Raw genomic sequence first — 25,628 nt, forward strand, 5'->3', positions numbered from 1 at the left:
ACAGAAGTCTGGTTTCTGATCTAAGGAGTATGTCCGAACCACTGGTTGGAGTTACAGCCTAGGAGGAAAATAAGCTCAGCTCCAAGGTAGTATGGTGCCAGATAGATCTTTTTTTGTGGTTGTTCATCTTGCTTTTCAAATAAATGCTCTTAGAACTCCTATGAGAGGCTGGATTGACAATTTTCATTATCCAAGTCAACTAGTATAGCTACAGAGACAGAATACAAGCTCTGCTTATTCTTCTTCCATTTAGACCTTTGCTTTGATGACTCTCCTGCCCTGGTAATGTCTGAATCTATGGGATGAACTCTATTGCAATAGCCAAAGAACAACTTTAATTCCCTCTGAATAAGGGATAGATGTAGAATATTTCAGATGTAGAACAATTTTCAGCAAAAATTTATTGTTGAATTCCCTTTGCAAATAAATATTTTAATACATGGTTTATAACCCAAACAAGCAATCCTCATTCAGACTTCTTTTTTAGCAATTTGAGCCTTTCTGTTTAGCAAAAGTAAAAAAAAAAAAAAAAAAAAAAAAAAAAAAAAGGGGAGCCTCACTCAATCAGTTCCATAGGTTTTCTAAAACATAGGTCTTCCAACCAAGCATTTGGCAGCAAATGACAGAGCTGGAGATGTAGTCCTTGTTCCATCCCAAGTGCCCAGACCTCAGTACCTCCCAGTACATGAGGCACAGCAAGCAGTGTACCTTGGTGTGAAGAAATGAGCACAGAAGACTGACTCATTTGTGTAGACTGCTGGAATAGGTTGCAATCAGGTTTATAAATGCAGTCCAGTGGCAGCTCAGGCTTCAGTTCAGCCTGGTGAACCTGCATCAACCACTGGTGGCCTGGGTAAATATTTAACCACTGCATCTAGTACGACACCTAGACTGCTGCCAGTTCCCAAGCATGCTCAACAAATTTAGCCCAGAGGTATCTGGACACACACATGTAGAGCCAGATAACCTTTTCTGGTGTGCTGTCCTCATGAGGACAAAGACTTTAACTTATACATGTAATAAAAGGCTGCCTACTCTTATCTGTTGCAGCTGCATTATGGTTTAGAATCTGTAGCTTTAATTTCACTTGGAGAAGTCTTTTTTCATCACCTGAAGTTATTTGTCAGCCTTGGGTAAGGTAGTTCTAAGGAAGATTTGTTTCACACATTCTGTCCTGGCAATGCACTTTCAGACCACCAAGGAGAAAAGAGAAGAAGCGGGACAAAGAAGATAAGAGAAGAATGGACCAAGAGAAGAAAGAACAAAAGGAAAAAGAAAAGAAAGAACAGGAATTAAGGAAAAAGTTCAAAGTAAGCTTTTTATTTCATAATGTGGACAAAGGTATGCAAGAAGCATTACTTAGCATTGTCAAGTTCAAAATACACTTTTCATCTGGTTACAAAACTATTTGTTACGGTAGGTAGTTCAAACACCTGCACAAATTCTGAATAAGGGCTTAAGCTACCTTTTTGTGTTTGTCATATGCTTGAATGCAAGCTCTGCACTGATGGCAAAGACTGTGCTTACACAGTTTTCATTAAATTACCTTCTCAAGTTTTTTCTATATAAGAAAGCCTTAAAATTACATGTTTTCACTTTTCTGTTTCTAATAATTTACATCATTAGAATAGCATCAAAAGTCCTTAATGAAAGTGGGAATCGAATCCCATACACATAGTGTTATTTGTGTCACTGTAGTCAGATACAAATGTATTTAGCCCTTTAAAGATTTCAAAACTGTATTGCAACACACTGCTCTTGCCTTGGTAGAAAGGGACTTAGAGGCAATTCCAGCTTAAATGAGGAGGAGGAAAATAAGACATGTATATGAGAGCTGCAGTCATTGTCTGCGGCTAAATAATGAGACAGTTCCTTCTGTTTTAAATAACTTTTATGTAGCTGGTGGTCAGCATGTTCCCACAGTTTACAAGTCTCCCAGTCAGTTTTTCTTAACTAATGCCTGTTCATACTTCTCCATTCTGCTACTGTCAGTTTCACTGTACACAGTGGGCAGCTTTGTTTTTCTTCCTATTATGCTCTGTACACATAAAGCCATAGTGATTCACATCATGTCCTTGGTCTGCTGTGGAGAGACCGACATGAGTTAAGAAATAAATATTAAAGGTACACGTAATTAATAACAGTGAGTTAGCTGGTGTTTATTAGGCCCCAAGTCTATTTTTTAGACCACTCCTGAGAAGTGTAGGCACTAGTGCACAGAAAACTTTTAGCTTACAGACTGTTCTCCTGCAGCCATTAAGGTATTTTTTTAATCTTAAACAAATATATTGTATTGCACATTTTCTTTCCCATTTATTGGCCACCTATACTGGATAGATATTCCTGGGCTAGTCTATAATGGGCAAGAGCAATATGCCTCTGAAATACATATCTTAAAGTCAAAATACTAAAACCCAAAATGGCTTCTTCATAACATAATGTAAACTTCTCACAAAGTGAATCCTGAACAGCAGTAAACAGCATGATCATCTCTTGTGAATACTTTCAAGATCATTTATAGAGCAGAATTGTAAATACAAAGCAGTATGTGGTAGACTCATTAACGTTAATGTTAATGAATATTTACTCCTATGACTTGTGTCAGGAATAATGTGGCCAGCAGGACCAGGAATTGTCAGATTGTCCCCCTGTACTTTGCACTGGTAAGGCCACACCTTGAATCCCATGTCCAGTTTTGGGCACCTCCCTCCAAGAAAGACATTGAGGTGCTGGAGTGAGTCCAGAGAAGGGCAATGGAGCTGAGGAAGGGTCTGGAGCACAAGTCCTGTGAGGAGCAGCTGAGGGGAGCTGGGAGTGTTTAATCTGGAAAAAAGGTAATTCAGGGGGGACTTTATCACTCTCTACAACTGCCTGGAAGGGAATTGCAGCCAGGTGGGGATCAGACTCTTCTCCCAGGTAACAAAGGATAGGACAAGAGGAAATGGCTGACACTGAATCGTGCTGTAAATCAAATCCCTCCTGATGGAAGAGAATATTTTAAAGTCCTTGCAAGGAGTTTCAAAAGATAAACCCAGACTTTTCCTGGAGTTTCAGTGCTGTGAGATAGTTGTTTATTAGGTCTTATCAGAGGAACAGAGCCACCAGCGTGACCCAGGTTCAACACAGAGCACAGAAAGCAGGAGAGAAGTCCAATTATCAAGATTTACACAGCCTTTTAAAGATAATTTAACCAATGGCTACTAAAAATGTATATTATTTTTACTTTCCTACCAACTATTCCGTAACACAGCCAGGAACTGTGGAATTCTTTGTCCAATCATCCCAAATTACTTTTACTGCAGAATATGGAGTAGAAGAAGAAGAAGAAGGTTTGGAGAACAACAACAATCCTCCATTTTGATATTTTTTGCTGTTATCTATTTACTACAAAGAGAAGCCCAAAACCTCTAAATTTTTCACCCTGTGACAATCTTACATAGTAGTCTATCACCTAATTCACACCACAGTATTTTCTAGTTCTTGTCTGATCGTAGGCAGTTTTTTCCAAGGTTGGAGGTTAAAACAGTGCTGTTCAGGGGCGGGTAAAAACCCTTCGAAACAGGCAGAGAAATATTCTCGTCACTCTGGGTTCCTACCATGGCCTCAAGTTGTTACAGGGGATGTTTAGTTTGGATATTAGAAAAAATTTATTCATGGAAAGAGTTGTACAGGATTGGAAGAGGTGCCCAGTGAAGTGGTGGAGTTGCTAGCCTTGGAGGTATTTAAAACATGTAGATGTGCTGCTTAGGGACACGGTTTAGTGGTGAACTTGGCAGTGTTAGGTTAATGGTCGAGCTCAGTGATCTTAGACGTCTTTTCCAACCTAAAAGATTCTATGATTCTATGAGTAGTTCTGCTGGAAATAGATGGAGACACCCACTGGAATTAAATACATCTGTTCTGTGAACTCAAGAAAGGTGTCATAGGTTAGTTTGTTGATTTTAATCTTTGTATTTCTGTGATTTTGCCAGTCAGTTCTTCAATGGCTCTGTTTCCATGCCATTCCCCTCTCTTTTAATCTCTGATTTTAAACTTAAACTGTGTAGTTGGGGCAGGAGGAAGCCTTTCTGTTTATTTGCCCATACTATTTTAAATGTCAATGAAACAGACAACCATCATTATCATTATTTTTACTTTTTTTTCTAAATGTCTGGGAAAGGACTCCATTTTTCCACATCTCTGATATGTTCTGTTTCTTCTTCAGTTAACGGGACCCATCGAAGTCCTTCATCAGGCACGAGCTTGCGTTGATCACAAGGGAGGGAAGAATGAACTGACTGTCAAACAGGGGGATAAGATTGAAATCATTCGCCTCACAGACAACCCAGAAGGAAAGTGGCTGGGCAGGATAAAAGGATGCTGTGAGTTCTGTTTCTTCACTGTGCTCCTAAATTTTTTCACTGCATGACAGCAAACGTGAGCATTATACCAAGGACTAGCCCTACCAAGGCTGGGTCACTGGCCACCAAAGCAAATAATTACCACAACTCACCCTTCTGTCTTCAGCTGGCATACAAGGTCTAGTTCACTGCACAACATAGTATAACATCTATAGGCACTAGAATACGTTGGGTACAAGATGCTGGGATCGTCACTGACATACTGAGGGTTAATCCCCTGTCAGCAGCCTTCAAATAGCATCAGAACCCAGCTCCCTGCAAGTAACAAGTATGACATTTTTTCATGTCTTTGTATTAAACATAATATGGGTGTTCCTCAAATAGAATTAGCGAATATAAGGGCCTGTTTTAAGTGTTTTTCTTGTTCTTATTCCTATGGAAATTTTCTAGCTGACTCCTAGATTTTATTTTCTCTGAAATCCAAGATGTTTCTCCTGTTGTATAAATACCATCAGTGGATCTTTGAGTATAAACGGGTTGATGTTCTGGCTCATGGGTTATAAAAGGTTATAAAAGGTATAAAAGGCTCATGGGTTATAAAGGGTATAAAAGGTAAAATCAATCAAAATTATTAAAAGCACATGCTTGATCTTTAGGGGGACTAAAATGACAATAAAATTAGTAAGACAGTTCACATATGGAGAACAGAGTTCTACAACATTGTAGATGATACCAGCTGAGCAGTTTGTAGTGATAGATACATACAGATAGTAAGGAACTGAGTGTGTCTCATGCAAAGAGATTCTGAGAGAGCTGGGACTGTTCAGCTGCTGAAAGGAAGACTAAGGGGTATCTTACAATTGTTCACAAATACGTGGTGGGAGGAGGTAAAGAAGGTGGAGCCAGGCTCTTTCCAGTGCTGCCCAGTGGCAGGGCAGGAGGCAACAGGCACATACTGAAACACATGGGATTCTGTCTGAATGCTTTTTTTACTGTGAGGGCGACCAAGCAAGGGAAAAGGATGCTCAAAGAGGTGGTGGAGTTTCCATCCACGGAGATCTTCAGAACCTGATAGGACATGGCCCTTGCCAACTTGCTCTAATGGAGGATCATGTTTGTTTAGAGGGATTGGCCAAGATGATCTCAAGAGGCAAGTTCCAATAACAGCTTTTCCACAATACCTTGAAATTGTGAAAATAAGTCAATTACATGGATCATTTTTTACACAGAAAACCAAACCTTGGTGAGGGCTGGGAGAAGGGTATTTTCTAGTGCATGTGCAGTCCATTAATTAATTTACTTTTCATGAATTAATTTTTGCGTCAGCAAAATTTGAAGCTGTACAAGGTTTCTCATCTAAAAGTGTCAACAGTACAGACCAATTTGTTACACCCATGCTTTGGCCTTCCATGTTCACAGGCCAGGTCTGTGAAGAAGACCAAACAAAAGAAAAAAACCAGTTCTTATCATATAAGTGAGAGGAAACACACTAAAAACTGCATTCACTCAGAAGCAGGAGAGTGATAATTTTCCATTTTCAAAGAAATGCATGAGCATTTTTCACCTTGGAGAAATCCATTTGTGCACTTTTCTGTACAGGCAGTACACCTGTCTAAAATTACCCTTAAGAGAGACAGAGTTTCTCATCTCAGGCCAACTGCTCTGATCAATAAAGCTACAGTGTGTCTGCCAATCTGAAGAAAAATCAATGCAAATGACCCTCCTAATGACCTATCAGGAACTGTCATGGACTTTTTAATGTCCACATCATGGACTGCCCTAAAATATGCCACAAGATTCCAGTGGTCCCAAAAGGCAGCTGAGAAAGGGAGTTTGCCCCATGATTCCTGGAGTCTGCACAGAAAATTCTTCTGCTGCAGCTGAGAAGCAGATAAAGGTGAACTTAACATGAGCTGAGGAGGGCTTAAGGCGGGGATCTGAGACAGATCTGATATTTGTGTAGATAGATGAGGCTGCTTGGAATGAGACATTTCTTTGAAAGTTTTCAAAAATCATACAAAACAATTCAGTCACTGGTTCTGAACCTCTTGTTAAAATCATCCCTTTACCATTACCCCTTAAACTGCTTCATTTCATTTATTTAGATGGATACATTAAAACAACCATGGTGGAGATTGATTATGATTCTTTAAAAAGAAAGCAAAAACCATCTACCAGAGCTGCTGTGAAACATACAGAGAGTGACCAAGAAACTTATGATGATGTTGGAGAGCAGGACGCGACTAGCAGGTATGTATAAGGAATGTATGGAAAGAAACAAGTGATTCACCCGGGTCAGCGTAGACGGGAAGTTTTACAACAAACCCAACTCTTGTCCCAAATCAGCTATTTATATAAGAAATGTGTTACTATTATATGTAGCTCTTCAGAATGATGTAGTCAGAGGAGTTCAAATGAATCCTGGGATCCAGCATCTGTAAGCACTTATACTTAGGAGGAACCCATACTTTTGGAAGAGGACCTACCTCATTGAAATCCAAAGGAGAAAAAAATGCAAACCATGCAGGATTACAGATCATCTGCAGGAAGTCCAATTCTCTTCCCTCTCTCTCTCTCTTTACTTGTTCTGTCTTTTGGAGTCGCATGCTCCCTTTTCTAACATGCAAGAATAAAAGACTCTAAAAGCAATGGAAATACTCACTGCACCAGGGAACTCTTGATCACATTCTTTGCTCTCATGAGCCTTAGCATGAGTCTTTAAATCTTTCCTTTACCATTTTCCTTATGAAAAGAAGGGACTTCTGGAATCATGTCTAGGATAGCCCTTCAGAGAAGAATGCGGCTTATGAGTTTAACCCTGAAAACAAGGCCTCTGGAATTCTATGAGATGGGTATAAGCTATACTTTTTTGACTTCATCAGAAGCACAGTCTCCGTGCATTTGCAGTGCAGTGCTACATTGCAGATTCTCTACTTCAATATGTCATCTTTTTCATGTCAAGTAGGTCTGCAGCTAGAGAAGTGACTTATCCAGCAGCAGAACAGACTTGCTGGCAGGGAAATACCCTAGTGGTCTCTTGTCACAAGAGTCAAGGCTATCACATAACCTAGCATGACAGTGGTACTTATGTTACCAGATCTCACAGAAAAGTTTGCTTCTTACATGTGATTCAACAAACCAGTGCTCATTCTCCATTAAATGTCCTCATGAGCAGAAACACAGAGCCTGGGATTCAGATAAGCGATCTGCATATAGGTGTAAAGGATTTCAATAAGTAGGTCAACCATCTTGAAGCACTCAACCTTTACACCTGCTTTTACTGCTTCCCAGGAGGATCCTTAGCTTAGAGGCCTGTCTGGAATAAAAGGACTGCAGCTGTTTGGCTACTAAAACATCCCCATGAGCTCCAGCAGCAGCATTTGGAAAGATCTGCCTTCAGGCTGGCATTCTTTATACAACCAATAGTTTTGTGTCTGGTATTTTTCCAGGTTGCTCAATACCAGTTTTCCTCTCTGAACATTGGTCTCATAGCATTGTGACCTAGCATAAGAGTCATGTTAGTTGTTCTAGGTTTCAGGTAATCTCAGCATTAGTTACTTCATTGGAGAGCTATCTTTGGCCAATCCTTTTCACTAGGGCAAGCATTACAAGTAGCCACCTCAATGCAAAGAATTTAGAAAATGTATTGAATTCAAAAGCAAACAACTGCACTTACACTGTTGCATACTAAAATAACAGTGTATTCCAAGGAACTTCAAAGGATGAATGATTGGCTCAGATTCATTAAATCCTTTAAGCTGTATTTTGACATTTTTATCTTCTCTGGTGATTAATAGCATTCTGTTCAGTTCACAAGCATGAACTGTTGGAAGGTCTGACATACATCAACGAGCTTTGAAATCACCATAAGAATGCCATTCTAAAAAAAAATTCTTGACCAAATAGTATTATCTCATTATCAGTAGTATTGCTAATATTCCAAGATTAATAAATAACTAGGGGTGGTGTATTTCAGTATTTTTTGGCACAAGAGTTTAACAAATATCTTGTTTTGATGTATAATTTTAAGTAAAGGTATGATCCGGAAATAATCTCAGCTATTATGAACCTCTCAGGCTTTTTTCAACTACTCTTAAAACATTGGGCTAATATGGTATCCTTCAAATGTTAGAAACATACATTTATACCCAATGAAAGCTAGTTGATAGATAAATTAACTTGTTCACCATTTCATTTCAAGAAGATCCCCTCATAAGCAATGAATCTAAAGGGTCTGGATCTACTCTATAGTGCTCAGGCAGATTATATTTTAATTCCCATCAAGTCTGACTACATGATCTCCTGAGATCCCTCCCAACACAAATTATCCTATGATCCAAAGGCATATTTTGTACTTTAATTTAAAGATATCAACAGGCATATAAAATATATTCTAAATATTTTTTGCCAAACCCAAAAGCTTTAGAATTAATAATTGCAGAAGTGATGGGTGATCATGGTGTTTTCTTTTTCTGAAGAAGGACTGCTTTTCTCTAAAATGTCTTTTGTTTGCTTTTCCAGTCAAAGTGGTGACCAAAGTGGAGGTGGAAGTAAGTTCTACTTATGTGTTTAGGGGGGAGTTGTTTCTATGTATTTCTTACCCTCACATTTTGACTCCTGCAGCTTCCACATAATGCAGTAATTATCCATAAGCAAGTTAAATGTTAGCTAACAGGCAACAAACAAGGAAGGGTAGTGGCCAACTTAACTTCCCCACCACCTATGGGAACTTGGGTAAGACAGAATCTTTGTGTTCAGATACTGTGAATCACCAGCATGCCAGATGACCAAACTTTAACTTTTTACTTGTTTGTGAAGGCAAATCATCCCACGAAACAGCACAGATGTAACTGGAGAAATATCAACATGAGCAAGAGGTTTTGTACAGGAGAAATCTAGTTCTGAAATAGCCAATATCAATTAAAGCTTCATTTTGCTGACAGAGTTAGGGGAACATCAGTAACAGCAGTACACTGGAGTCTGAACTACAGTAGCTTCACGCTGTCAAGCTGACACACTCAAAGCCAGTTTCCCCTTTGTTAGCATATGTATTTGTAGCATTCTCTGTTAATCACAAGAGCACAAATTATCTTCTCAGCTTCAAGTTTAGATACTGGTCATGGCAGAAGCATCTCCTGGCAGTACTGAATGGAGCTTCTGCCAGTTGAGTACGGATTTCAGTGGCTACTCTGACCAGTGCCTAGAATTCGACATGCAAAGTGAGCTAGCCCTGCACAGAAGGAGGTGGGGCACAAAGGTCAAAACTCAGACCAAAGTGGGGAGCTTAAATTGCCCTTGTCTCTGACTTCTTTGGGTGAAAACAAGGTGTCACTTGCTGAGAGTGTTAGTCTGACATGTTCAATCATCACTTGAGTCACACATGAAAACTTGAAAGTCATCATAATGTCTGGACCGAAATCAGCCATTTAGAATTTCATTGCCTACAGTGTAGAAGCATTTGTTTTCAGTATCCATGCTCTTGTGATTGGTAGTGACACATTTAAATGCTGTGGATGGCATTCTAAACTGGGATAAATCTAAATTTCTGTTTTAATAAAGAGTCTGGGCTGATTTACAGAAAGATTCAATTTCCAAGGATATTGCATAAACTGTACACACATCTGATATAGTAAAGAGGCCTATAATGAATACCCTATTCAGCAGCATTAAATATAATTGCATTAATTCACTGTTTGATCTGTTAAAGACATGTTCCCACCTCCTCCTTCTGATCAAGACATTTATGATGGAATTGATGATGAAGATGCTATAGCTAGGTATGTTTTTATATATTTTAAATAATTTGTTTCTTTGACAGAAGGTATTCAGTTTTTAGTATTTTTGAATCAATCATAAGAATTAGCATGTGATCAGCAAGTGGGTATACATCAAAATGGGTATGTGAAACTAGAGAAAAGGATTCTTCAGTCTTTTGAAGAAGTTTCGTTCTGTAATTTTGATATGTCAGCAAAAGCAGTTTGCAATCATGAAAATCTCCAAATCTCCAACTAGACAGAATAGGTCTGAAATTAAAATAACGAACTAAAATGGTAGGTTGCTGAGTAACAACATGAAAACTGTAAGCCACTAGATTAATATCCATATTACAAATACATCTCAGTATCTACAAGTAGCCTAACATACCTATTTCTAGTTCAGCATTTTAGCATTTGGGTAAGCGACCTCACTTTGGGCATTAATGATAATTATGTGCATCAATGGAGAATTTAAACTGGGCCTTTTAAGAAGAACATTACATTTTACATTGTGATAATCACATGCATACTCCAAAGGTCTGTATCACAGGATGAAGATAAGAATGGTATCTGGTCCTGGGGAATCTTGAAGAGGCTAAAGGTCAAAGATGACAAAAAGAAAAGTGTACGAGAAAAAGCAACCAAAGTCAATGAGGCAGAAGAAAATGAAAATTTTTTGTAAGAGTCTGCCAGGAAATCAAAGTGCACATTAACTAATTCTAATAAAGCATTGATCACATGCTACTAACATGTCCTCACAGCAGCCTAATGAATCATGCATCAAATTGCAGCTCAGGATTACACTTTTCTGCAAAAACACTGAGCTTTCTTTTCACCTGCATAATTATTCTCTTAACAAGCTGTATTTGTTGCAAAAGTCTGGTAATTAAAATATGCCAAATTCTTTTTTTGGTGAAAAGCACCAAAATAATCTATCATCTTCGTGCCACTCTGGTCATGTAAATTTGCTGCACACTCAGTTAAAATTTACTTTTCTGACCAGTACAATGTAGCTGAGATAAACTGGTAAATCTACAGCCATTAATCAAAATTTTAGGAATAATATGACAAACAGAAAAATGCAAAGATTGTATTCTACCCATCTTACCTAGAGATTAAATCATCAGGTGGTGTTTTTACCACTTTCTTCAGTCATTTGGTTCTGAACCAGTTTGCTTTAATTCAGTGACAGAAATATATTTAGTCCCTAAGTATTGCTGGTGTCAGTGGCACTTCAAAATGTCTGGAGATTACTTGGAGCCCTTGTGTTGCAAGTTTTTTAAACTATTTAGGTTACAAAAAAGCCTATTAATGTGATATAAATACTTAGTGAGCTTTTTTTTTCCCCCCAGCATGTCTTCCTCAACAAGGCAGTCTGGAAAAGGTAATTAATAGCCTATTGTTCAGTCTCCATATTGATTCCTGATTCTTTTTCTGTATACATTGCTCTGTATCATACTAGTCACAAAAATACATCCAAGGAAGGAAACAGGATATCCTATTGCTTACCCAGTTCCAGTAAACAAATTTCAAATATTGTGACTGATCTTGCTGCAGACAAGGTGATACATATACATTGCAAGCTCTCTGGTAAACAATTTAATGTATTTAATGTGATTTTGCTACCTGAGATTTACACTAGTCCATTTTATTTGACATTAAATATGAACAGATACAGCTGGAAAGAAGCATTCGGTGACACACCCCAAAAGTAAAGAGAAATCCTTTTTGCTGTATTCATCACTTGCAGTGTCTTTGTAAAAGAACATATAAGCATCATCTCAGCTGTGGAATAAAAAAAATTTCTTAGAATTTTTGAGTCTGCTTCTAGAACAGAACCTTTTATATCCTGCTGATTTTTCTAGTCATTGGTTTGATGAGTTGAACAATTTCTTCCCCTCTACAAATATGCTGAATGTGATTCAAAGAATATTCTTGGGCTAAGAATTCTCTTCACTGCTTTGGCATTACAAGACGGCCTAAAAACTAACATACACATGATCCATCTCCACTTCTAAGCAATGTTACACTGACCAGGGTGCTATAGAAGTTATTGAATGTACCTTAAAATCAAACTCAAAAAATGTACTTTGGTGCAATACAATAGGAATTGGATTATTAAAATGAAAGTAAAAAGCTATCTCATGTGTTAAAACTTGCTCCAGCTTCAGATGAGAATTTCAGTGAATACCTGTTGTTATTATTAATAAAGAATCTTAATCTGAAAAGATTGGGTAGTGTTGTGCAGGTTGTGCAAAACACAGAACCCACAGTTACTATAGACAGTAAATGGCTACAGTACTTGCCATAATGTCTTGTCAACTTAGCTAAAATACCATACATTGTAACACAATGTATTCACTTCTCAGTTTTCACGTAATAATGTTTCATTCTTTTAAACACCATTGTTTCAGATTATGGAGACAATGTTTATGATGACGTAGATTCTTCAGACTTCCCTCCTCCACCACCTGATCCCAGGCAAGTGAAAATATTACCTCCCTGATTAGAAATCTAATACACTGAGAGACGTTTTTAAAGTATGTAACAGAGGCAGATTGCTACTCATACCTGATTTATTTGGTGGTGTCAGGTTTTGTAGTTCTCATAAACCTACTGCTGATAATGGCAGTTGAATGCTCTTTCCTCCATTATAGACTGAAATAATAATTAGACTCTAGAATAATTAAGCATGTTTCACATGCCAACAAATTCAGTCCCTGATGGACAAGAGGTAGAAAGTTATACAAAGACTAAAAACTCAATTGTAGATTTTAGTTCTTTTTCTATCAAAATTTGGGGACTCTTAGGATAGATACTGTATGTCAGCTGCTGCAGTATTTTAAGAGAAAAGGAGGCAGTGCCTGTGTTTAAAGAATGAAACATATTTGGAGGTGTAAGATTCAGCTTGAAAGACTTTTATCTGAACCAGAAAATCAGGGTCATCTCTGGAGCACAGTGTTATGAGCATAGTTGCATCTGTGAGGATGACTGCGACATGTCACACCCTGTTGTCGCTTACTCTGCTCAGGTGGAGTGACAGTGCACTACAATATTGTAGTCTGGAAACATAAAACCAGAGAGAGCTCTTTGGACTGTGTATCTAGAGGAAATTATGCAGTCCTTCTAACCTAAATCTACGGTAGGTCATACAAACACATACATTCATCATCAATGAAACTGTCATCCTTCCGCAATCAGCTAGGATCAAAAAGTAGAGTCAGATTTTACATTCCCAGGTGCATCACCAGAAAGGGCAGTTAGGGCATGAAACCCTTCCTCGTTCTTTGGCAAAAGTCAGTGCTATCAAGGATGTGCAAAAAACAGTGGAACTTGAAATAGATCATGTTATGCAGATTCCCTGGTGCGCCAAGGTCTCCAGGCACATAGGACTAGCACACACAAGGCTAAGATTTTCCAGCTGCCTCCACATTGTGACATGTTATTCAGCTTGTTGCCCAAAGATACACAGTCTTCATAAAAACTGCTCCTTACTGAGAGATTCTAAAGCGTCATCACAGAAAGATATTTAAAATTAATTTTCAACATTCACTTATGTGATAGATATACTAATATCAGAGAAAAGCAGGAAAGACAATCCATCCCAACATTGTATTTATTTTGAAGTCAAATGTGTATTGTATTCTCAATATTAGGTTTTCAGAGCAACAAAAACCTGATAAAGACACATGAAGGCACATGCATTTTCACCAAAATTATCAGAAAGCATGCCAATGCCTTAGATGTGTTGCTAGTTTTGTTTTATCTGTAACCTCTTGGTTTAGTTCATCAAAATCAGGAAGCTTTGGAAAACCTAAGTCAGATGAAAAATACGTACAAAAGCTCAAGAAGATGGAAAAAGAAGAGAAAGAGTTCAGAAAAAAGTTCAAAGTAAGTTTTGTTCAAAGTGTTTTGTTCACATAAAATATAAAAACAAAGTATCTGTATGGTGCCATCTAATTTGTTTCCCATAACTTGCTTTTGAAAGGTGAAGTATTACTACTTGTAAAAACAGTGATCTGAGCATCTCTAAGTCCAAGTGGCAAGCATGGGCACATACACATACTGTAGGATATTTGTTAATTTTCAAAAATTTAGTAATAAATGGGAATATATTAATGGAAAAATGGTAATGGGTTTTAATCATGGTTTCTTTTTTTCTCTCTCTCTCTCCTTTTCAGTTTGACGGTGAAATAAAAGTTCTTTACTCTACAACCACAGTTCAGGATTTGTCTCAGAAAAGATGGGGATATAAAGACTTACAAATTAAACCAGGGGAATCTCTTGACATTATTGAAAGTACAGATGATACTAAGGTCCTTTGCAGGAATGAAGAAGGAAAATGTAAGTTTTATTAAAAAACTGTAGTACATATCAAATTGTCAGTGAATGGTTGAGTAGGATGTGTAAAACCTCTCTTCCCTGGTTTACCCATGGTTTGTCTGGGTGGGTTATCTTTGCCTGGTGGTTGACAAGAGGCAGATTGTTGTTACCTTATTAGCATGTTTTAAGACTGGGTTGCCTTAAAAAAAATCCAAACACTTCCAATGGACAAGATATACTAAATATGAGAAAAAAAAGAACAATTCTGTTCTGTGAACTTTTTCTTTGCAGCTAGGATCAGCAGATGCTTTTGTTGCTTCTGTCTCCCCTGCTTCGCCAAAAGGAGTGTAGCTATGCTAGCCCACTGAGTCTAGTAAAAGTAAAATCCTTGCTGCACCTCTGGATAGCACTAGCCCATCAACTGCAGCCAAGAGAAAAATCAGTAACAATATTCTTACTTTGGATTGCAAGAGATACAGTTTAATCTTTTCAACAGGCTGGGGGGAACATTGCTTAGGCGTCTTCCCCCCAGCTCCCAGCTAATCCAAGGCATATGTCCTTGCTGGTTTGTCTGCTTGTTCTGGGAGCTGCACAAGGCCTTTCAGTGTTTCTTTGAAATCCTTGGCCACAGTTTGCACTGGCAGAAATTTTTGAATTTTTGGAGAAGTCCAAAACCATCTCCTTATGGTTTCAATTTCTTAGTGAGCTTCTGTTACAATACTTTTCAAATCTCCTAGTGAAAATTCACTTTGTGCTGGAACAGCCTACTTTCAAAGTAGCAGCATCCTCCTGCTCACCTTTACTTTTTGCCTCTGACCTATGTTGAAGACAGTCCAATGCTATAAACCTCTGAAGGGGATTCAGCCACCTTCCTTTTATTTTTTCCCTCCTGTACTCAACTGTTACAGTCCTGGAGTACAGCCTTCTTCCTGGCAAGACTGCAGGGTTAGGAAGAATTTCTTGCATAACAACACATATGTTTTTCAAAATATGGATTGCATTGGTAGAGCCACTTCCCAAAAAAAACAGCTTTCAAAGCTGCATTTTTTGAATCAAGCTAATAATAAAGTAGAAAGTAGTTCATGTTTTCCTCTCATAGTCTTCAAAGCCTTTCAAATAATGACAGGAGCTACTGCTTTGCTATGCATAAAAGAGCAAAACAAATAAAAATATCCTCCCTGAAAACTTCTGAATAGATCCCAGTCAATTTTCACATTAGTTAGCAAAGTTTGAATCCTACTTTAGTTCAGTGCATGACAGTTTTGTTTATTTACTCTAGTTGTTCTAGTTCCTCAGATCTTAAAGCTATGATTTTACCTTCTGAAGGCCAGGTAGACTGAAAATCCCCAATTAAAGACGATTTTGTTATTTTCTTGCAAATGAATCCTTTGATTTAATCATTAACTTATGAAGCACTTCCATAGTTTCAAGCCTCTAACAACAGTTAAAAAAACCTACAAATTATATTTCAATGGGTTCTCACCTTTTTAAGCAAGGGCTGATGATCTTACAAACATATTCTGCTATGGTTTATCTTAAATGTTATGAAATTATTTGAAATGTCAAAAGTGAAACAAGGAACTGATTTTCATCTACCATCTCAAATTCCTTCTTGGTCTGAACACACACATTTTGAAATACACAAAAGCTTTCAATATAGCTTCATAGATTTTGCTTAATCAGTAGGACATAATTGGACTTCAGTGGCCCAAAGTTTAAGTTTTGACCTCTCTGAGCTTCCTTTGCACCGTCAATGAGCAGCTATCACAATGCGTTACAGCTTTCAATGGTTGCTAAGTAAGCAACATGGAGTGTGCTGACCTGCTGGCTTCTTCTGTATAAAAACTAATAAATTACTTAGAAACCGAAACTTTGGACATGTAACTTTGGATTAGTAAATCTGAAAGAGTGTGAGACCAGCATGGGCTGTATCTCCCACGTATTTAAGGGCTAGATAGTGCTTTGCAGTGGTAGAAGCACTGTCACATGACTTGCAAGAACACTGTTCGTATGCCATGAGCAAAGAAACTTTGCTTTCATGTATTTCACATGAGAAAATTATATGAACAAACAGAGTACTTTAGATTAGCCAAAGGATTTAAAATTATTCCCTGGAAACTTCAGGAGTCATGGAAATTATTGGACTGCCCTAAAGAGAATTCTGAAAAGACAATATCTTTAAAAAAAAAAAAAAAAAAAATTTCCATGTCTTTATTCCAGAAAATAAAGAGGAAAGACAACTGAGCTAAGATATCCTGAACAGATACTCCTAAAGATTAAAAGAAGGAAATTTACATAGTAATTTCAAATACAAGACAAGATCACATTTATTCTTTAGAACTGTCCTAATTTTGTACCAGCTTACTAATGTTTACCTACAAACATGTTATTACTGTTATGGCTCTCTCTTTCTTTGTATTCATTATACCAACTGACAAGTATTTCAGTAGATATCTTTCACCAAAGACAGGAAGTAATTTTTTATAGAAATTATGTACATTTAAAAAAAAGTGTACTTTTATCTGATTTCATTAGTAATGCAGCAGAGTAATAGAATAATACACTAGTCAGTAGCTTTTCTAATGTATTTCCATTATTATTTCCATTATTGGTCTTATTAAGGTTACAGTTAAAAATTTTAAACAGTTAAAGTTAATAGTATTTAATTGGTCTACACATCTTGAAATAAATTTTTGTCCCTGTAGGAAACTTTAAATATTTCTGTTACTTATTATTACTGCAAATATTATTACGTTATTATTATACTGCATTTTTGTCCTATAGTTTGTGAATTGAACTATAGTTTTTGAAACTGTTGTTTCACGCCCATCTCATGCAAGCAGGAAACTGATACATAAGATGAAAACCTAATCTTGCATAACCTCTATTACTATTTAAGTAGGCAAATAAGAATAACCAAAACATTGCATGCAGCAAAATCTTCATCAACTATATGTCCATTGTACATTGTTTTCCATCTATTATGTCTTTCTGTCTGATGTATGTAAAAGAGAAAAACTGCATTTCACTAGTGCTAGGAACAGAGGTAATAAAGAGTATTTCAATTTAACTTAAATACATATATATTTCACTTTTACAGATGGCTATGTTCTGAGAAGAAATTTAGTTCAGAAGTAAGTATAAAGTGATCTTTTTGAAAAATTCGTTGTAACAGTTAATTTTGTTCTAAATGGTCTGGTAAAAAAAGTGAAATATAATTATTTCAGTCTGTCATTCTAAACTTGCAAATTGAGTTATTTTTATGGAGTTACAATTTGTCAAAAATTAATCACATACATCCATGCAGGAAACTTGCCAGAGCTTCATTCCTCATTGCTTAGCCATAAACTCTGAAACTGTAAATTTAAACTATGTAAAATCACATAAATTAAGCATTATTGGTACTAGACTCTATTTCTGAACAGCAAGTTAATGTAATTAGGTGTACCGATGCCTTTTTCAAATGTTTAAAATAGACCAAATTTTCTTCAGGTTTATTTGTATTTCAGTCTTAGTGGGACAGAGATTTGGCTCAGTGTTGCTCCAAATGCATGGAGATCAGCATTTTGGTTCTAATACAAAACTCTTGTCAAACAAAGTCTCTCCATTTCCTTCAAGAGGCTCTTTATATTAGACCCTTAAATATCAAATCAGATCTCACTTTTAGAATTGTCACATTTAGAATTTAGAAGCATTTAACACTTACACAAATATTTGAATTATATATATAAACAGTCTTATTATCTTCTGGGGGCCTGTCCATCCATCTAAGTGACATATTTGGAAATTCCTATTCAAGGAGCATGTATCTTTTATAGATGTTACCTAAATTCATTACCTAAAAAGCTGCACCTCCAAAACTCTTATGTAATTGCTGAGTACAGAAACAAAAAGAATTTCAAGGGCATATTGACTGGGTTTTTTCATTCAATTTTCCTGGTGATCATTTAAAAAAAAAATTAGGTATTTAACTTCTTTATGGAAATAACTTCATGAGAATATCTATGTAAAAATGTGATAAATAAAGCAGACTTTTAATAAAGCAACCCTTTCATGTTTGAAAGAAATATATCCAGGTCAACCCTTCCCTGAAAATACTTTGACCTGACTATCTTGCTCAACATTGTTCTGTTACCACAAAGGTTATATTTTCCTAATTAGCAAGTTGATTATTTGATAGATTGCCTGCACCATACTGCTACTGTATTTTGTATTTGCATGCAAATACTAATAAGTATCTGATGTCTCAATTTTTAAATATATTATTTGTCTTTTTTAAATTACAGTGATGGAGACATTTATGATGATATTGGTGACGGTATGTTGAACATTTCAAACAATACTTTAGTTATATTCAATTACAATAAATAACTTTATCTTTGTGTTGAGTACTACACAATATTAATATTTTTGTATTTTATTTCCATTTCAGATTGCATCTATGATAATGACTCTGATGCTGAATTCTCTTGAAGTAACAATTTCATTGAAGATCAAACTCTAGTTTGGAATCCCACTTGTGAAAGCAAGAAGAGTCATGAACACTGATTGCAAGTTAATTGGTTTCTCTTTTAAATTACAATTAACCTTTTTCTAGGATTTCAGCCTTTTATCCTCCAGTGCTTTGTAAAAATTTGTATTGCCATTTATCTGAGCATTTAAAATTTAGGGAATATGAGCTAAAGTAAGGATTATGATTTTTCACTTCCTTTCCACATTTCTGACAGTGCATGTAGAAACACTTCTTTATCTATTCCCAAAGAGGCCAGTTCATATCTGTGAAGGGTACTAAGGACAAAAATCCCTGGCAACAGGTTTTACTATATGTTTCACTTATTAAACTGCCACTCTGGGTAGGACAGTATTCTGAAAAAAAAAATGGTGATAACATCCTGTTGTGAAAACAAGAAATCAAAAGTGGGCATCAGAGAAGACAATACATCACTGACCTGCCATTCCAACTGCAATAGTGTTAGCTACACTGACATACACAGTCATGTTCCATTATTGCAAAAGTCTCTTTTTCTGTGTTGTACTAATGATAGAATATCATTCTCTAAAATTTATTTGAAGTCTACTTTAGAGAATAGTGTTCTACTCTATACTGTAGTGTTGCTCAAAATATACTCAGAACATTTAGTGTAAGATTTAATTTCTATTTAGTTTGAAGATAAGATGTCACTATAATAATATAGGTATTATAAGCTATAAACTGATGATAAACTTGTTGGAAATTACTTCTAGACTAAATATATAGGTACATTTATCACTCTATTTTGATAATGCCTTTTTTTCCCTAAGTATTGCAGTTTAATACTAGATTTGGCTAAGAAAGAATACAGAAATAAAACATTTCCATGCTTATCCAGTGTAGAAACAATATTCCCCAAGTTCATTTTTGATTCTGTTGTCTGAATGACTAAGTTGCAAATAAAAGCAAAGTCAACAGGTGACTCATAATAATAAATATCACTTTACCCTTATATATCAAAAGTCACTGGAAATCAAAAGACATTTACAGTAAGCTCCTAATAAATAGGGTGAGTGTGTGCAAAAAATGGAACATCTGTTGCTGTAGTGCAAGTTAATCAAAAACCTGTAACAGCCAGTATGGCTGGATCAGTGTAAGCAGCTCCTTTTGATGATCGAGTCTCCTATAATCCTGAAGTGAAGTCAGGTGCATTGTGCAAAATTACAAGTTTAGTTTATAAACATAAAAAAATGTAAGTCAGTGATTTTTGGTCTCACCTTCAGTGGAGCTGAGATTCCATCTTATAAAAGTGTCTTTTATTGCTGCTTCAAAATACAGTAAATCTCAAAGGAGGCATAATGCAGTGGGGATATCAAACGTAAAATTAAGAGATAGTAGCCTATAAGCTATTTTGTACTGTATGTAAAATCATTGATAGTATACTGAAAAGCTAAATGCAAACTTGACTTTCTATTATTTCTCTTATCTATTTGCTATTCAGCCAGCATCCAGGCATACAAATACCAATTTTATGTGTAAACATCAGCAGCAGCACCCAAATATAAAACATGACCACACATATTAAGTCCAATGGATGTGTCTGACTATTTGACTGTGCCACTGCTAATAGACTATTTATTTTTCAGTGGCATTTAAGAGGCTGTCTGCATTAAATTAGTGATATGCCAAAGAACTGAGTAGGCATGCAGACAACTACAAAACTACATAGTTTTTCCATGTTCTTAGTGTTAATGTGTATAGGCACTGCAATTCTGTATTAATACAGAATAATTTGTCATATGATACATTAAATCATGAAGAGAAATAAAATATACTTATGGCTAAAACTCTATACATTACTTGTTCAAATCAAATAAAATGTGATTGCTGCAGGGTGTTAAAATAAATTTGTAAGGTATTACTCATTGAAAAATTACTGGCATTTTATCTTTTTACTTTTTACCAATGCCATTTGCTGGATGCTTTTCTTTATTTCTTCTGAGTAAAAGTATTTCTTCTGAATAAACGTTTTTTACTAACAAGAAATGTGGGTACACTGTCTTCTGTCAAAGTAGAACAACAGCAGCTGAACAGTAACTTCTGAAAATTATCATTGATCAGCTAACAGAGTGAAAATCAACTTTATTATTGTTGCAAAGACTGCACAAATGCAACGTGGCATTTGTTAGTAATTGCTACCCAGAAAATGAAATGTAAGCAGAAAATTTTCCAGGCAGGAAAATCTATACTTAGGCAGCCCACATTCTAAGGGTTTCTCACCTGTAATTTATTCTAGTATCTTTAAAAAGAAATAAAGAAAGAAAAGGAAAGTTGTTCACTTGATATTTTTCCATCTCTGAATTCATTCTATAATCCTGCAGTATTTGGCTATGCCTGCTAAAACACTCGGCAGTGAAAACATCAAAATATTGACATAAAAACTAGGTTTCAGCATGAACATCCTAGTTAGGGTAAACAGAGCTGGTTTTCATCTGTGTTGTACCTCTATGCTGTCCCAGCAAACAGGCTACCAAAACTGGGAGGGCAAAAAAGACTTCTCTAATTCAGTAGCTTTATAACATTTCTCTGCTGTTACCTCAGGCTCTGGACTGAAGGAATGCAGCTGATCTCCTGCACATTCCTGTGTAAGAGGTTTATATTCTCGATCCACATAATTGCAGATCCCGTGCCTACCCCTCCCACAGTTGTAACAAAATTTCTTCTATGTGTGATCCCTTTGCATAATCCATCTTAACTGTAAAGATCAGTACTTTAATAAGAGCATGGAAATTCAGGGGAGGAATGTAGGTTCTCTGTGGGAGTTAGAACACCTCTTACCATTACATTACTCTACAACAGACACAGTTGTAGACACATGTGTGCATAGGCATGTGTGCATGTGTGTGTGTGAGTATACTTTATGTATATATTAAGGCAACTTCTGAGAAAACTAATGGACCCCTAAAAGGGTACCTTTATGACTCCTGTACGGCAGCCCCAGACCATTCTACATGGAAATGCTTTTGCACATAGTGCGAAAACTCAAATGCTAGGAGAGTCAATAGATGTGCTTGTATTTGCACAGCCTCTGTTCTGACTCCTTGTGTGGATTCATCGTTAACTGTGTGCGCAGTCTATAATTACATGATGGCTCAGTATTTTTTTCCACAGGATCCCCGCCTCATTTAGTGCATGGGCTGGATGAGAACTAACAGAAAGAGCAGTTGTTCAGCCCTGCTCATTCAGTTTCTAGCCACTCCTTCATTTAGTGCAAATCTTCCCGAGCTTATGCTGTGCCCAGAATTATTAGTTCCTCATGGCATTCATCACAATGATATCTCACATTCCCTTGAATAGGAATGGATTTATCTTGTGAGAGAGGAAAACATTTTATCCCCATTTTAATGTATGAAAGGAAGGCACAAACAGAGAACAATTTGTGGCACATATCCATTAATCCTGGATATAAAACCAAACCGCTAAAGCTAAATTAATTTTTTTTGTATTTTCCTAGATTAGGACTCTCACTATTTTATCTTCCTCTTCTTTTACTCTGCTTATGGTTAAATACAAAGAAAAGAGAGACAACATCTTGTGTTTAAAAAGTATTAGCATGCAGATTTTGTACTGTAAATAGACTACAGAATCACAGAATCGCCAAATTCTTCTTGAACTGTGGCAGACTTGGTGCTGTGACCACTTTCGTGGGGAGCCTGTTCCAGTGCTAAACCAATCTCTGGGTGAAGAACCTTTTACTAACATTTAAATCTCCCGTGACTCATCTTCAGGCCATTCTCTCAGGTCCTGTCACTGGTCATCCCAGAGAAGAGATCAGTGCCTGCCCCTCTGCTTCCCCTCACGAGGAAGTTGCAACAGCAATGAGGTCTCCCCTCAGTCTCCTCTTCTCCAGGCTGAACAGATCAAGTGACCTCAGCAACTTCTCACACGGTTTCCCCTCCAGACACTTGACCTCCCTCATGATGCTCTCTAATAGCTGAATGTCTTTCTTACATTGTGGCACCCAAAACTGCCCCCAGCACTCGAGGTGAGGCTGCCCCAGCTCAGAGCAGAGCAGGACAATCCCCTCCCTTGCCCAGCTATCCATGCTGTGCCTGATGCCCCCAGGACAGGACTGGCCCTCCTGGCTGCCAGGGCACTGCTGACTCATGTTCAACTTGCCATCAACCATGATCCCTTCCTGTAGCGCTGTTTTCCAGCATTCATTCACCAGTTTGTCCATACATCCAGGGTTGCCCCATGCCAGTATCCCTTCCAGTCCTGCCTCCAAGTCATCTATGAAGATGTTGAAGAGCACAGGGCCAAGGACGGAGCCCTGTGGAATTCCACCAGTGACAGTTCACGAGTTTGATGTCAGCCCATTCACTGTAACCCTTTGTGCCTGACCCATGAGCCAGTTGCTCACCCATCACATGATCTGTTTATCCAGCTGTGAGCTGAGCATTTTGTCCAGGAACACTCTGTGACAGACAGTATCAAAAGCTTTGATGAAATCCAAAACGATTATATCAACTGGCTTCCCTTGATCAACTAGGTGGGTTACCTTGTCATAAAAGGAAATCAGATTTGAACCATGTTTACAATAATAAACAGGTGAGTAGATAGGGGATACTGAATAAAATTTAATGTAAATAATAGGTTAGGCTATATTCTGAAACTTAATAAAAAGTGAGGACTAATTGTAGATTTAGTGGTCCACATAATTACACTTTATATCATTTGCTATCTCGCAGTTCCCATGTTGACAGGCAGTTTATTGGTATGGTTTTGAGTGATGTCCATGGCTCTCACCAGAATTAAACCTTTATGTTTATATGGTCTGGGTAGATCCAAGGCTGAGACATCTAAATCAGTTCTGAAAGAGCCAACTTATTTATCAGAAGCAATTCACTCAGGATAGCAGCATAACCATACAAGCTTCCACCTTGACTGCTTAGCCTGGTTAAGAAATAAGGTGGTTGTGCAGATGAAGGGTCATCCTAAGCAGTTTCCATAACCCCAACCACTTGGGAAACATTTCAGTGCCAATCTGACTAGCCATGGTACTGCAGAACACCACCTAACACATATTGTAATCTCGTGCTGAGCAGCAGTGTGGTAGCCCCCGGTCCCCTCGGTGCAGCAAAATACAATGATCTCACAGTTTTCCTTCTCTGTGTTTCATTCTAGATAGGTGACTCCTGAACATACATAGAATTCAGTAAATAATTTCTATTTGCCTCCTTCGAAAGCACTTTGAGAGAGAAGATGTTAATAAATGTATAGAGTTTCTTGCTGGAGGCTTTTTATACTGTGGGCCTCGTTGCAAAGAATATTGGAAACGGTATCTTTTAACACACAGACAGGTAAATATTGCTTGAATTTAAAATATTCACTACTAGGCAGAAAGGAAGTATGCAAAATGTCAACACAAACATGAATGATATGCGAATTAGATGGATACCAAGGGTTTTAAGAAATATTATACGATCTGCTTTACTTCAGTAATATCTCAAAATCCTACTGCTCAGGCATCATGAGACAGACTAAGAAAGAAAAAATTAGCACTGGCTTTTTTCCCTGCTTTTTTTTTTTGGCTTGATTCCTGATTTTCAAGTTCTTAGCAGGAAAAGCTGCCTGATCCTTCATTTACGTGTGGGTGTGCTTCAGGTGGAAAATGTACACAAAACACAGACACACAATACGGGGCTCTCGTCCATTTTTGCTGCTGACAGAAGGGACACACGGCCAATCTTCCTTCTCTTCTCCTGCGTCTCAGCTTCTTCCACGTTCTCCTGCCTTGGACAATGTGGTCACACACCTTCCAGCTCACACAGGTAAGCCCAGTTTCTTCTTCTGCATTGATGCAAAGAAATTCTTATATTTTTGTTGTCATTGCCTCCTTTCACTGCCTGAGATGTTCTCTGTACTCTTTCTTACTCAGTTACTTCCTGTTCCCCATAATTATTTCTCTTTCCCTTGACTGTCTGACATTCTGTTCTTTGCTTTTCTGCTTCCTTGTTCCTTTCTCTTTTCATCCTTTTAAACTCTTTCACTACTCCTGCATTCCGGCCTCTGGCACTTCCATTTTAATTCCATTTTTAAAAGCTGCTCTGTTTAAATGCCTATTTTTTTTTTTTTTGGTGCAAGATTCCTAACTCTGTGGGTGACACCAGCAGAGGTTTAATGACTCAACAGGCACTGAGGAGACTTATAATTCTTGTATTTTGAGTTCTAGGCTGTTTATCCAACAGTACTTAAAATCAGGTCAAACATACCTTCTCTCTGCCCTGAGTATTTGGGGGACTTTTTTTCAGTACTTAAGTTGGGATGCTATATATAACTAAATCTTACAACTGCCAGTTCAAACTTTATAAAAAAAAAAAATTCTATTCCATCCCTTTTTTTCTGCTTCCATATTCATAGTAAGCTACTTGTTACTGGCTGTGTAAGAGACTCAAGCAAGTTCTAATGACAGTCACTGGCTGCTGAGAATGTCCAATATACAAATATTTCAGTATGGATACCATGATGTGTAACAGCATTGCTCTTAAAATGTTAGCCAGGGTTTGTCAGCCAGCGCCTAAAGAAGATATTAATGGGCTTCTCAGTTTTTAAGAAAAGACAATGATTACAAAAAATAATTTCTGCTGCCATATAGATTTTGTATCAGTTGATGATAAATTATCCTTACATAGAGCTTCTGCACTATTATTGGAGTTTATTTGGACAGAAACAGCA

At 37.2% G+C, this 25,628-nt stretch overlaps 1 protein-coding gene across 3 annotated transcripts in view; it reads left to right on the forward strand.

The window, feature by feature from the left end:
- The window catches only part of FYB1 (FYN binding protein 1), a 58,726-nt gene extending 38,323 nt beyond the window's left edge, over window positions 1-20,403 (forward strand). For 2 of the 3 annotated variants that reach the window (XM_032095185.1, XM_032095186.1), the window contains exons 7-19: window positions 1,193-1,310; window positions 4,205-4,361; window positions 6,446-6,590; window positions 8,862-8,890; window positions 10,048-10,117; window positions 10,634-10,774; window positions 11,449-11,480; window positions 12,511-12,577; window positions 13,882-13,987; window positions 14,278-14,440; window positions 17,520-17,553; window positions 18,706-18,737; window positions 18,852-20,403. In XM_032095185.1, coding sequence (XP_031951076.1) covers window positions 1,193-1,310; window positions 4,205-4,361; window positions 6,446-6,590; window positions 8,862-8,890; window positions 10,048-10,117; window positions 10,634-10,774; window positions 11,449-11,480; window positions 12,511-12,577; window positions 13,882-13,987; window positions 14,278-14,440; window positions 17,520-17,553; window positions 18,706-18,737; window positions 18,852-18,892 — 1,135 coding nt within the window. In that variant the 3' untranslated portion in view covers window positions 18,893-20,403. The remainder of the gene's footprint in view (window positions 1-1,192; window positions 1,311-4,204; window positions 4,362-6,445; window positions 6,591-8,861; window positions 8,891-10,047; window positions 10,118-10,633; window positions 10,775-11,448; window positions 11,481-12,510; window positions 12,578-13,881; window positions 13,988-14,277; window positions 14,441-17,519; window positions 17,554-18,705; window positions 18,738-18,851) is intronic. The other variant, XM_032095187.1, reaches the window with a different exon arrangement.
- The last annotated feature ends 5,225 nt before the right edge of the window (window positions 20,404-25,628 follow it).

The sequence above is a fragment of the Corvus moneduloides genome, chromosome Z (genome assembly GCF_009650955.1).
Source record: "Corvus moneduloides isolate bCorMon1 chromosome Z, bCorMon1.pri, whole genome shotgun sequence".
In the NCBI taxonomy this organism is placed as follows: domain Eukaryota; kingdom Metazoa; phylum Chordata; class Aves; order Passeriformes; family Corvidae; genus Corvus; species Corvus moneduloides.